This window comes from Dendrobates tinctorius, unplaced genomic scaffold (genome assembly GCF_039654945.1).
Source record: "Dendrobates tinctorius isolate UK_male_01 unplaced genomic scaffold, ASM3965494v1 ptg000191l, whole genome shotgun sequence".
Lineage (NCBI taxonomy): Eukaryota > Metazoa > Chordata > Amphibia > Anura > Dendrobatidae > Dendrobates > Dendrobates tinctorius.
In genome coordinates, this window is record NW_027361858.1 from 15,208,707 (window position 1) to 15,222,583 (window position 13,877).

The 13,877-nt window shown below is 45.7% G+C and overlaps 1 protein-coding gene across 1 annotated transcript in view; it reads right to left on the reverse strand.

Moving 5' to 3' along the window:
- LOC141055733 (uncharacterized) overlaps positions 1-13,213 on the reverse strand; it is a 136,519-nt gene extending 123,306 nt beyond the window's left edge. The window contains exons 1-6 of the mRNA XM_073552422.1: positions 13,141-13,213; positions 13,005-13,065; positions 12,848-12,931; positions 12,023-12,716; positions 11,303-11,462; positions 10,161-11,192 (exon numbers count right to left, since the gene is read on the reverse strand). Coding sequence (XP_073408523.1) covers positions 10,161-11,192; positions 11,303-11,462; positions 12,023-12,716; positions 12,848-12,931; positions 13,005-13,064 — 2,030 coding nt within the window. The 5' untranslated portion in view covers position 13,065; positions 13,141-13,213. The remainder of the gene's footprint in view (positions 1-10,160; positions 11,193-11,302; positions 11,463-12,022; positions 12,717-12,847; positions 12,932-13,004; positions 13,066-13,140) is intronic.
- Positions 13,214-13,877: the final 664 nt, after the last annotated feature.

Genomic DNA, 13,877 nt, shown 5'->3' on the forward strand with positions numbered 1-13,877 from the left:
TTGCTGGACAGCTTGTCCAGAGGGTCAAAAGATCACAGCGTGCTAGGCCGCAAAATGTCTGCCAAAGTAGGAAGAGTGCAGTGTGGCACTTTTTTGAACAAAATCCTCATGATCAGGCCAAGGTTATCTGTAAGAAGTGCGCAAAGACCTTTAGCCGAGGGAAAAATCTGAAAAATTTGAATACCAGTTGCATGCTTAGACATTTAACCAGCATGCACTTGCAAGCGTGGACACAACACCAAACCTCAAGTGCCACATGTGCAACTGATCACAACGAAGGTAGTCAGCAACGCTACATTGTTTCCCCCACTGTAAGCCCACCGGTTAGCACAGCAGCAAATGTTGAGGTGTCGTTGCAAGGCCACAGCAGTCAGGGAATCCCACTGTTATATCAACGAAAGACTGATTCTAGGCCATCAGAAAGAACACCAACTCCATCACCATCATCAACCCTCTCTCAGTCCGTCCTGTCCACCGCTACTTCCACCATATGCAGCTCTCAAGTCCAGCTCACCCTCCCAGACACTATGAGTAGGTCAAGAAAGTACTCAGTCTCTCATCCGCGTACACTGGGTTTGAACGCCCACATTGCCAAACTAATCTCGTTTGAGATGATGCCCTTTCGGTTGGTGGAAAGCACAGCTTTCCGCGAACTAATGGCCTATGCAGTACCACGCTATGACCTACCCAGTCGCCACTTCTTCTCTCGCAAAGCCATCCCAGCCCTCCACCATCATGTGAAAGACCGCATTGTCCATGCACTCAAGCAGTCAGTGAGCGGAAAGGTGCACCTCACAACTGATGCATGGTCCAGTCGGCATGGCCAGGGCCGTTACGTGTCCATCACTGCGCACTGGGTTAATGTGGTGGATGCAGGGTCCACAGGGGACAGCGGTGGTGGGACAGTGCTGCCTAGCCCACGGTATAGGAAACAGTTGGCTGTAGGCGTTCGACCCTCCTCCTCCTCCTCCTCCTCCTCCAGAAGCGAAAGCTCGTCCACAGAGCGCAGTCGTACGAGCACTCCATCTGCAGCTGCCACTGTTGCACACGATGTGTCCCCCTATCGAGCAGCTAGTGGAAAGCGTCAGCAGGCTGTGTTGCAGATGATGTGTTTGGGCGACAGACACACCGCCGAGGTGCTGGCCGAGTACTTGAAGCGACAAACTGAGTCATGGCTGGGCAGTGTACATCTTGAGGCAGGCAAGGTAGTTAGTGATAACGGCCGTAATTTTGTGGCAGCCATAGCCCTTTCAAAACTCAGCCACATACCTTGCTTGGCTCACACATTGAACCTGGTGGTGCAGTGCTTCCTCAAAAATTATCCGGAGTTAACAGCCCTGCTCCAGAAGGTGCGAAGACTGTGCGCGCACATCCGCCGGTCGCCTGTACACTCCGTTCGTATGCAGAAGCTGCAGCGATTGCTCCACCTTCCCAACCACCGCCTCATTATCGACATTGCAACAAGGTGGAACTCCACCCTGCACATGGTGGAGCGGCTGTGCGAGCAGAGGCAGGCCATAATGCATTTGTGGGAGGATACACGGCCAGGCACTTTGAGAGCAGACATGGAGTTGACAGGCGTGCAGTGGTCGAAGCTGAAAGACCTTTGTAAAGTCCTTCAGTGTTTTGAGGAATGCACACGGCTGGTAAGCGCAGACGACCCCATCCTAAGCATGAGCATCCCACTTATGCGTCTGCTCATGCAAACTTTGACGCACCTTAAGGAGCAGGCGTCTGCAGCCAATGTTGATGAGGAGGAAGAGGAGGAGGGAATCCTTGATGACATTCAGCCATTGTCTGCTCAGGGACCTCTCCTGGACGAAGTGGAGGAAGAAGAGGAGGAGGAGGAGGATGATGGGGATGATTACTTAGGGGAGGAGGATGCATCTCGTGGGGCAAGTGAAAATGTTGGCGTGGCAAGGTCTGGTACAGGGTTTGTGCGTGACTGGAGGGATGTGGATTTGCCAGAAAGTGCTCCTCCACCCAGCACTCGCAGTGCATCATTGACACCGGGAACATTGGCCCACATGTCAGATTATGCCTTGTGGATCCTAAAAAGGGACCCCCGCATTGCCAAAATGATGAACGATGACGACTACTGGTTGGCCAGCATCCTGGATCCACGCTATAAAGGCAAATTACAAAACATCATGCCACAGGAGAACCTTGACCTAATATTGGCTAATAAACAAGCAACTCTGGTAAATCGGTTGCTTGAGGCATTCCCAGCACACAGCAGCGGTGATGGTTCTCACACGAGCCGTACGGGCCGGGGGCAGCTTGGCAGAGGTGTTCGTGGTGCACACAGCAGAAGTGGCGTTGGAGACAGGGGTTTCATGACAATGTTGTGGACTGATTTTTCAAATACCGCTCACACAACTGGTAATACTGCATCGATGGAAAGTGACAGGAGACAGCAGTTGTCAACTATGGTTACAAACTACTTTTCCTCCCATATCAATGTTCTCCCACACAGGTCATTCCCCTTTGACTATTGGGCCGCTAAACTGGACACCTGGCCTGAATTGGCCCAATATGCCTTACAGGAGCTCGCTTGCCCAGCTGCAAGTGTGCTATCGGAAAGAGTCTTCAGTGCAGCTGGATCAATCCTTACAGAAAAAAGGACCCGTCTGTCAACCCAAAATGTGGATGATCTAACCTTCATTAAAATGAACCACGCATGGGTTTCCAAGGATTTTGTCCCACCTTCCCCTGATGACACATAGGGTGACAGAAAAATGGCTTGCTTTGGTCCACCTCTTCCTGGTACTTCACCTATTTCGCCTTTTGCATCAGCTGAATGTCCAACATCAACATATGCCACTTTCTAAAACTCCCTAACTGTGCTGCCTCCCCCCCCATGGCCGGGGTCACCACCTACCGCACGACACCGTGCGAGTGCCGTTGCCCTGGACAGGTGGGTAGGCCGACTCTTGGGCGCGGGCACTGGCACAGGGTCCCTCATAGTGCAATCAAGTGTCTCTGACGGCGGTGGTGCACACCCGCCGTCAGACACACCGCTGTACTATGAGGGGCCCAGTGCCAGTACCGACGCCCACGAGTGGGCCCCCCTTGCTTGGGCAGGGCCCCAGCATTTGCAATCTTTACCTCTCCTTCTCCTCCGCTGTGTAATCTGGGCCGTCAAATCCATACTGTGCCTGACACCGTCTGAGCCTGCCTCCTGAGACATATATTTTGAATGTGTACGCTATCCATACATGTTATCCAGGGATACGGTACCCTTTCTAACCTTTGTGCAATGACGTGCAATCCATACTGGGCCTAACACCGTCTGAGCCTGCCTCATGCTGTATAGACATATATTTTGAATGTGTACGCTATCCATACATGTTATCCGGGGATACGGTACCCTTTCTAACCTTTGTGCAATGACGTGCAATCCATACTGGGCCTAACACCGTCTGAGCCTGCCTCATGCTGTATAGACATATATTTTGAATGTGTACGCTATCCATACATGTTATCCGGGGATACGGTACCCTTTCTAACCTTTGTGCAATCACGTGCAATCCATACTGGGCCTAACACCGTCTGAGCCTGCCTCATGCTGTATAGACATATATTTTGAATGTGTACGCTATCCATACATGTTATCCAGGGATACGGTACCCTTTCTAACCTTTGTGCAATGACGTGCAATCCATACTGGGCCTAACACCGTCTGAGCCTGCCTCATGCTGTATAGACATATATTTTGAATGTGTACGCTATCCATACATGTTATCCAGGGATACGGTACCCTTTCTAACCTTTGTGCAATCACGTGCAATCCATACTGGGCGTGAGAACAGCTGGCGAGCTGTTAAGCAAGCTACAGCACCTGTCCAGACAAGTACAGGGATTCCCTAGCGAGGAGACTTATTTGATTGTTTTCAATGTTGGGACAGCAATTTTTGGGGAGCACTATACTCTGGAGAATGATAGATGGGGCCCACCATACACTGGAACATTCCAAAGGTGGACATCAGACACTGGAGCAGCATTTACAGGGCCCATTATACACTAGAGCATTAGAAATGGGGCCCAATATGTTTGGAGCATTATTTGGGCCCATAAGACAGTGGAGCTTCATCCATGGGGACCAACATATACTGTAGCATTATGTGAAGCTCATCATATACTGTTTCAAACATTATATGGGACCAATGATTCTGTATGGAGAAATAGATGGGCCTCGTCATGAGATGTAAAAAGTGAGGTATTTTTCATTGTACTATACTGCTATTTATCTGCCGTATCGGAGCATGATGAGTTGTGGTATGTGTTAAAGGGGCGCTCTTTCGCCCAGGGCACCTGAAAACCTGCAGCCAGCCCTCCCTCCCCACAACTTTAGCCAAATAACACCCATTTTTCAGTGCGTAACTTATATTATGAAGTTAATTAAGGTTGACAAGCTTAAGTAAGAAGAATTGATGCTTTTGGCATTCAAATGGGCACTGTTGGTGTGTTTCCTGTCCTCCTCTCACTGCCGACTTTTATTCCCCATTGACTTACATTGGGTTTCGTGTTTCGGGACGACCCCGACTTTTCCCTATAATCGGACGATCTTGCTCGACCCGACTTTTGGAAAAGTCGGGTTTCACGAAACGAAACGCGACCCTAAAAAACCAAAAGTCGCTCAACTCTAATTGTAACATCACTTCTCCACTGGAGGGACCACAGTGTCACCAAGAAGGAAATACTCTGGTCTTGTCATCACAGAAACCGTGCACCCACAATACCTTCTGGAAAATGTCCCTACCTCACTGACACAGGGCCCACCTTTTTATACACAGCTTCCACATCCTCCACTATTACATCTGTGCGGTATGTTTAGGCTGAATCATCAGTATCTTGCAATTGCACAGTTGGTTGTTGTCTTGATAACAGCACAAGACTTCAAGGTCTGTTTGTTATAGACTCCTACAATCTTAAAGTTTGTTTGCACCAACCCAAGATTTATTTGCCACTGGTATGTCTCTTAACAATAGCACAATGCTTGAAGGTTGTCTGCTACTGATTACAACCCAAGATCTGTTTGCCTCTAACAATCAATGTTGCACTAATCAAAGTTCAACATATGTTGCTTGTCACAAAGTTAACTCTTCATGATCATAGCATAACGCTCTAAAATGGTGGCATGTGATCTGCATGACTTCCATAATCACCTATTCTGAAAACTGGATACCTATCGCAACCCAGTCACGCACTCATACTCGTCTCATTTGTATCACAATCGGTCCTCGATTATTGATGTCATGCATGACCATTGCTACATGAAACCATCAAAACATTTTGGTCTCCCTTGTCTCCGAGCATCATACTATTATTGAACACAAGACTTCCTTGTTCAAGCAACATAAATATTCATTAAAGATATTAAACCATAGTATATTGCAATATATAGTGTTTGGATTCAAACAACCATATTTCATATTTGCAATACTTTCCACCCTTGGTCTAGTGACCATACTATATCAAAGCATATAAACAATATATTATAATATGTAGGCTATAAGATATCCATATTTTTATTAGCACCACACTTAAAAAAAAATCTAGACTAATTGTAAGTCAGAGAAAGTATGTGTATCAAAATAAACTATTCTAAGTTTTTGCATTTATTGTTCGTTTGGAACAGGCTAATAATTGTGGAAAAAAATTAATAAAAGTGCAAACATTTAGCTGTGACTTTCTACCTAACAAGTTGTGCATGTCACAAACTATTCCATAGTCACAAAGTATTTAAGGCTGAAGGGAGACTTTACGTCCATCTAGTTCAACCCATAGCCTAACATGTTGATCCAGAGGAAGGCAAAAAAGCCCATGCGGCAAACACTAAGCTCCACATTGAGGAAAAAAAAATTCCTTCCCGACTCCACATACGGCAATCAGACTAGCTCCCTGGATCAGCACAATATCAATGAGACTAGTGTATATACCCTGTAATATTATACTTTTCAAGAAAGGCATCCAGACCCTTCTTAAATTTTAGTAGGGAATCACTCATTACAACATCACATGGCAGAGAGTTCCATAGTCTCACTGCTCTTACAATAAAGAATCCGCTCTCAAAATGTGGTGATGCAAAAACTAGTTTTTACAATAAAAAGCATCTTTTAGTGTGACAGCAGCCAAACATAAAAACCCGATATAAATCTAGTATTGCTGTAATCGCACCAACCCGAACAATAAAGTCGCCTAATCATTTAAACCACAAGATGAAAGGCATAAAAAATAAATAAAACCAATTCTTCACATACTGTTGTTTTTTTTAATTCTGCCTCCCAAAGATCACAGTAAGGCTCGGCACACACTTATCCTGCGCTGTGCGCTGAGCGTTTACACCAAGGTTTCTGTGTAAATCTCTGAAATACATGATTTAGGCTAGTTTCACACTTGCTTTTTTTTGCAGCGCGTTTTTCCCGCAAAAAAACGCATTAAAAAAACGCATACAAATGCATACAAACGCTGCGTTTTTTTCCAGCATTTTAATGCGCATGCAGGAAAAAAACGCAGCGTTTTTGCGCGTTTGTATGCGTTTTTTGTGCGTTTGCGTTTTTTTACAGATTTTGGAAAAACCCCACAAAAAAGAAAAAACAACCATTCAACAACACACAAGACCAATGGGACTTCATTGTGGGTGTGGTATGTTAATATATATACACCCTGTCTACAGTATTCTTCACATTTGCTTGATTCTTCTCGTGACCATGGATCTGCGCTGGAAGAGTTTTCACTTCAACTTGGATTTGGACATCGCGATGGCTCAGGCGTATGCAGTTGCTTGCCATGAACAAAGGAAGAGAGAGAGGCAGCGAAGACGGCGGCGTTTGTGGATACATCCGATTGTTGAACTCCGGGAGAGCCGTGGGGCATACCACACCCTCTACAGCGAGCTACGTGCAAACCCGGAGAAATTTACTGATTATATCCGGATGTCCCACGAAAGTTTCATGGATTTGCTTGCTCGTGTCCAACAATCCATCCGGAGACAGGACACACAGCTCCGTCGTGCGATTCCTCCTGAGGAACGGCTACTGGTGACATTACGGTATGTTTTAAAAACAAAGGGGTGTGGTCTGATGTTTTTTTTTGTAAATTTAGTATTCAAAACCTTGGGTAATTAGTTTTCGTGAATGTACTAATATTTTTTTTATAGTTTTTAAAAATAATATACATAAATATTAATTTTACTTCTTTGTCTGTTCACAGATTCCTGGCGACTGGAGAAACCCTATCCTCACTACACTTCCAGTACCGTATTGGAATCTCTACCTTGTCTGGAATTGTTGCTGACACCTGCCGGGCTCTCTGGAATGTTCTTTGCCCAGAATTTATGCCCCTGCCCACCGCTGAAAAGTGGATGGAAATTGCTGACAAATTCTGGACAGTATGCAATTTTCCCAACTGTTTGGGAGCTGTTGATGGGAAACACATACGGATCATCAAACCCCAAAGAACGGGATCTGAGTACTATAATTACAAAAAGTACTTTTCAATAGTACTCATTGCAATTGCGGATGCCGGATGTATGTTTGTAGCAGTGGACATTGGAGCATTTGGCCGTGGTAATGACTCGCAGGCTTTTAAAAACTCAGACATGGGCCGGAGGTTGTATGGCAACCAATTTAATTTCCCTATGCCACGGCCTCTTCCTCACACCGAAGCTCCGCCACTGCCCTTTGTAATGGTTGGCGATGAGGCTTTTCAAATGTGCGGAAACTTACTGAAACCCTACTCCAGCCGGGACTTGGACCACACCAAAAAAATTTTTAATTACAGGCTGACCAGGGCCAGAAGAACTGTCGAGTGTGCTTTTGGGATTCTTGTTTCCAGATGGCGAATTCTGGGCACGGCCATTAATCTTAAACTTGAAACAGTCGATGAGGTGGTGAAGGCCTGTGTGGTTCTACATAACTTTGTGATGGCTAAAGAGCACCCGACCTTTGAACTGGACGATGATGCTCCTAACCCATTGCCTGAATTCACTCAGCACACTCTCAGGTCATCCGTTGAAGTTGGCCAAATGAGGGACAAATTTGCGGCCTACTTTATTTCTGATGTAGGACGGGTGCACTGGCAAGATGAAATGGTGTAATGTTGTTGTTTATGGTAATAAAAATCCTTATTTGATACCATTACTGAGTGCACTATATTTTTTAAACTCCGATTAATTAAAAAACTTCCCATGTATAACTGAATTTTGTTATGTTCACACACCTGGGCAGGTAAATACACATACGAGTTAAAATGCAGCATTGCTAGTCTGCGTTAAATATATTGGAATGAGCAAAGCTGCAGGCCATGAATCAGGAAACCATTTTTTTTCAAGAAAAAATTGTGCAAATAGTTTAAAACAAAGTATGTGATTTTCTCAAAACACAACACTCAAAACCCAACCCCAATGAAAGTCCATGGGGAATACAAGTCAGCATTGAGTGGATGAATGTAATCTGCTCCATTAAAAGTTATTACACTAGGCCTTTGAATGACTATACTAGGCCGTGGTATTTCAAATATGAGTATACTAGGCCTTGGGGCTAGTAGTATAGTAATATGTGAAATACCACGGCCTAGTATAGTCATACCAAGGCCTACTGTAATAACTCGATTTTTAACAACTAGCATCTTGTTTCACCAAAAACAAACTGGTGAAACTAGAAAGAAACTTATTTTTTAGACAAGTTTCAACAGTTTGTTTTTCATGAAACCAGATTCTATTTTGTAAAACTAGAGTTATTACACTAGGCCTTGGAATGACTATACTAGGCCGTGGTATTTCAAATATGAGTATACTAGGCCTTGGGGCTAGTAGTATATGTGAAATACCACGGCCTAGTATAGTCATACCAAGGCCTACTGTAATAACTCGATTTTTAACAACTAGCATCTTGTTTCACCAAAAACAAACTGGTGAAACTAGAAAGAAACTTATTTTTTAGACAAGTTTCAACAGTTTGTTTTTCATGAAACCAGATTCTATTTTGTAAAACTAGAGTTATTACACTAGGCCTTGGAATGACTATACTAGGCCGTGGTATTTCAAATATGAGTATACTAGGCCTTGGGGCTAGTAGTATATGTGAAATACCACGGCCTAGTATAGTCATACCAAGGCCTACTGTAATAACTCGATTTTTAACAACTAGCATCTTGTTTCACCAAAAACAAACTGGTGAAACTAGAAAGAAACTTATTTTTTAGACAAGTTTCAACAGTTTGTTTTTCATGAAACCAGATTCTATTTTGTAAAACTAGAGTTATTACACTAGGCCTTGGAATGACTATACTAGGCCGTGGTATTTCAAATATGAGTATACTAGGCCTTGGGGCTAGTAGTATATGTGAAATACCACGGCCTAGTATAGTCATACCAAGGCCTACTGTAATAACTCGATTTTTAACAACTAGCATTTTAAACAACTAGCATCTTGTTTCACCAAAAACAAAGTGGTGAAACTAGAAAGAAACTTTATTTTTTAGACAAGTTTCAACAATTTGTTTTTCATGAAACCAGATTCTATTTGGTAAAACTAGAGTTATTACACTAGGCCTTTGAATGACTATACTAGTCCATGTTATTTCACATATGACTATACTAGCCCTTGGTTTGGTTTTTAACATGTATTTACCCATCAGTGTGTGTGAGCGGCGCAAACAACATTAATGAAACTTATTAATGGTGAACCACAAATGTAAATTTATTTTTTATCACAAAAAAAAAATTTAAAAATTATTTTTTACGGCGTTTGGGGGCAGATGGTTTCAATTTGGGGGTGTGCAGGGAATATGCAACACTTGCAGTTGAAGACGGTGTTTGAGGGGAAGGGGCAACAAAACTTGTGGGGGAAGGTAGTCCAGTTAAGGGAATTAAACTTGGAACACTTGTAGGAGAGGAAATCTGTTCAGTTACATTAGTTGTAATGGCATGTCGCCGTAGGCTTGTGTGCCTGGACCGACTTTGGCCCAATGCCCGCCTTGATTGATTTCGCCTTGAAGTAGGGGCAAATATGGAATGTAGGTCCCCCGTCTGCTGGTATGGCTGCTGCTGCTGAGGTGGCGGCTGCTGCTGCAGAGGTTGCGGCTGCTGCTGAGGTGGCGGCTGCTGCTGAGGTGGCGGCTGCTGCTGAGGTGGCAGCTGCTGCTGAGGTGGTTGCTGCTGCTGAGGTGGTTGCTGCTGCTGCTGAGGTGGCGGCTGCTGCTGAGGTGGTTGCTGCTGCTGCTGAGGTGGCGGCTGCTGCTGAGGTGGCTGCTGCTGCTGAGGTGGCGGCTGCTGAGTTGGCTGCTGCTGCTGAGGTGGCTGATGCTGCTCTTCTTGGTCAGTGCTCGTCCTTGCAGGAGGACTGGTGGCGGCAGTGATGGCCCAGGTTTGCAGAGTGGTGGTGGCAGGGCTACTACATGTTGTTGTAGCGGCAGGGCTGTTCCATGTTTGCCTAGTGGTGGCTGAGCTCCACGCATGCATGGGATTGGCGGTGGTGCTCCAGACAGGAGCAGCGCTTGCCATGGTGGTGTCGGTGAAGTGACCAGCTGCACTCAGACTTGTGGTGGTGTAACGGTGGGTGTCCAGCCTTTGAAGAGAGGTGTCCGTGCAGTGGTATGCAGCACAAGTCGGTAGTGAGGTGAAGCGAGTCAATGGTGGCACAGGTGGAAAGGACACCACTGACTGCTGACCATACCGATTATGCTGCATAGCCTGCAAGAAAGCATTGTTGCAGGCCTGCAGCACATTCAGCTGTTGATCAGGACTAAGGTGTTCCGCCATGCCCTTTTCAATCTTACTAAAAAAATGGTGTGCTGGTCTGTTGAGGTCGGCCTCCAGACGGTCAAGGCGCTGTTCTACAGAATTGAAGCGGTGTTCAAAGTGGTTAAAACCACGTTCCATCAGTGCAAAACCGCTTTCAACTCTGTCGGACAGTGACTTGAGGCTGGAATTAAATGTCTCGCTCAAATGCATAAACTCGGGCAAGACATTCCTGTCCAAGGCCCTCTGCCGCTGGCGGGTAGTGCCCGCATAACCAGTGGCAGAGACCTGGGACAGGGGAACACCTGATGGCCCAGCTTCCTGGTCACCAGCTGTGTGTGTGTGGGACCTGCAAGGTGCTTCCTGGCTGTCGGATGGCTGGGACGGGTCAGAGGACGTCCGACGAAGGACCGCTCCAGGGCCAGGTTGCAGGGTGCTGCTCCAGGTGCTGTGGAAGAAAGGAAAATCATTACTACCATGCCTTTACAAGAAGCATCAGCTGTGGATTAGAAAAACACAGATTAATAAAAATAAAAACCCAAAATGTATAATACTTACGATCTTGTGGCAAGGACCGGTCTTAGGAACTGCAACGCGTGATAGTGACGGTATCTAGTTCTGGTCCTTGACGCAGATCCACTGCGAACCTGGCCCTCAGCACGAACATCACTGTTGAAGCGGTCCTTGATCGAACGCCAACGTGTTCGGACTTTGTCCACTGTTGATAAAAAAAAACAGTGCCGTCAAGTACAACAGTCACTGCTTCACAATTTAGCAATACAATACTCAAAGCAGTCACTGTACACCCCGATGACACTGTTGGGTTTCCTGCTAGAATACACCTAGCACGAAACCCAACAGTGCCGTCAAGGACAACAGTCACTGCGGCACAATGTAGCAATACAATACTCAAAGCAGTCACTGTAGACCACGATGACACTGTTGGGTTTCCTGCTAGAATACGCCTAGCACGAAACCCAACAGTGCCGTCAAGGACAACAGTCACTGCGGCACAATGTAGCAATACAATACTCAAAGCAGTCACTGTAGACCACGATGACACTGTTGGGTTTCCTGCTAGAATACGCCTAGCTCGAAACCCAACAGTGCCGTCAAGGACAACAGTCACTGCGGCACAATGTAGCAATACAATACTCAAAGCAGTCACTGTAGACCACGATGACACTGTTGGGTTTCCTGCTAGAATACGCCTAGCACGAAACCCAACAGTGCCGTCAAGGACAACAGTCACTGCGGCACAATGTAGCAATACAATACTCAAAGCAGTCACTGTAGACCCCGATGACACTGTTGGGTTTCCTGCTAGAATACGCCTAGCACGAAACCCAACAGTGCCGTCAAGGACAACAGTCACTGCGGCACAATGTAGCAATACAATACTCAAAGCAGTCACTGTAGACCACGATGACACTGTTGGGTTTCCTGCTAGAATCCGCCTAGCACGAAACCCAACAGTGCCGTCAAGGACAACAGTCACTGCGGCACAATGTAGCAATACAATACTCAAAGCAGTCACTGTAGACCCCGATGACACTGTTGGGTTTCCTGCTAGAATACGCCTAGCACGAAACCCAACAGTGCCGTCAAGGACAACAGTCACTGCGGCACAATGTAGCAATACAATACTCAAAGCAGTCACTGTAGACCACGATGACACTGTTGGGTTTCCTGCTAGAATACGCCTAGCACGAAACCCAACAGTGCCGTCAAGGACAACAGTCACTGCGGCACAATACAGAGCAGGGAAATACTCACTAAACGCCTTTTTGGCGGATGCTGTGGCGCTGTCCCAGCCATCCATCAACGCTGCGGCCACCTCATTCCATAGCCGCCGTGTCACCACATTGTCCTTGTACAGCCGGTCACGGCTGTCCCACAACGGCGAACGCTCCTGGACCAGGCTGATGAGCTGCTCATTATCCAGGTAGACGTCTTCATCCCGTTGTGGAACCTAGACAAAACACATTCATTAGAATAATCAAATTTAAATTGACTAAAAAGTTACAAAAAAAGAAAAAAAAAAAAGAGTAAAAATAGAAGATAAAAAAAAAAAAAAAACATTACAAATCATTTGATACTTACATTACGTATCACCACCGGGACTTGGCTTCGCTGCTCCTGCTGTTCGCCCTCACTATTCCCGTCCGCAGATGATGATGACGATGTCTGAAAGTTGAAAAAAACGTAAGAGATTTGGAGAAGCAGCAGATATACTTACCAGATGCACGAAAATAATCACCTCACGGTCTGCTTGCGCCAATTCCTGCCGCGATGGGGAATACTCCGATTCTGAAGACATACTGCATGTAAAAATAATAAAAATCATTAGTACATACATAATTTAAAAGGACAGGCATATAATGTAATATACTCACATTCTTCGCTGATATAATGGGTTCTTGGTTGAATGTCTGCTCTTCAATCTGTCTAGTGTAGTAGTGGCAGAGTTTTGGCAGGCACCTCCTTTATATAGCCTTTTTTTTTTGGACTTTAGAAGATTCTAACTAGGATAAAAAGTGGACACCACCCAAAAAACGCTGCGCTAAAAAAGCGCATACCTGCGCATGCCAGTGCGCACGTATGCGCATCCATAGGCTATAATGGCCATTTTTAGCGCAAAACGTGCGCATACGTGCGCATGCGATTTTTTCAAGGGCCAAAAAATGCAACATGCAGCGTCTGGAAAATACCAACGCACACCCCAAAAAAACGCAGCGCATGAAAATCGCATACATGCGCTTACAAGTGCGCAGGTATGCGCACCCATGTTAAATATAGGGGAAAAATCGCATGCGCACGTATGCGTTTTTTTCCAGCGCTAAAAACCGCAAATGTGAAACCAGCCTTAGATGGAACCTCTGGCAGAAGATTCCCTATAATGAGGCAGATGGAGGCACTGTGAGCGCCACTGGATCTGTTATCCCATGGTATCCATTTTTTTAGGATTGCTTGAAAGTGCTATCGGCCACAGTTTTGGCACTTCTGAAAAGAAGGACACCACTGAATAGAGGCCAGATGGAGTCCAGAGTAACTGTGCTGCCTCATTATAGTGAATAGATCCATCGGCGCTTCATCTGTCACGTCACTCAGAGATTTAGATGGAAACCCTGAT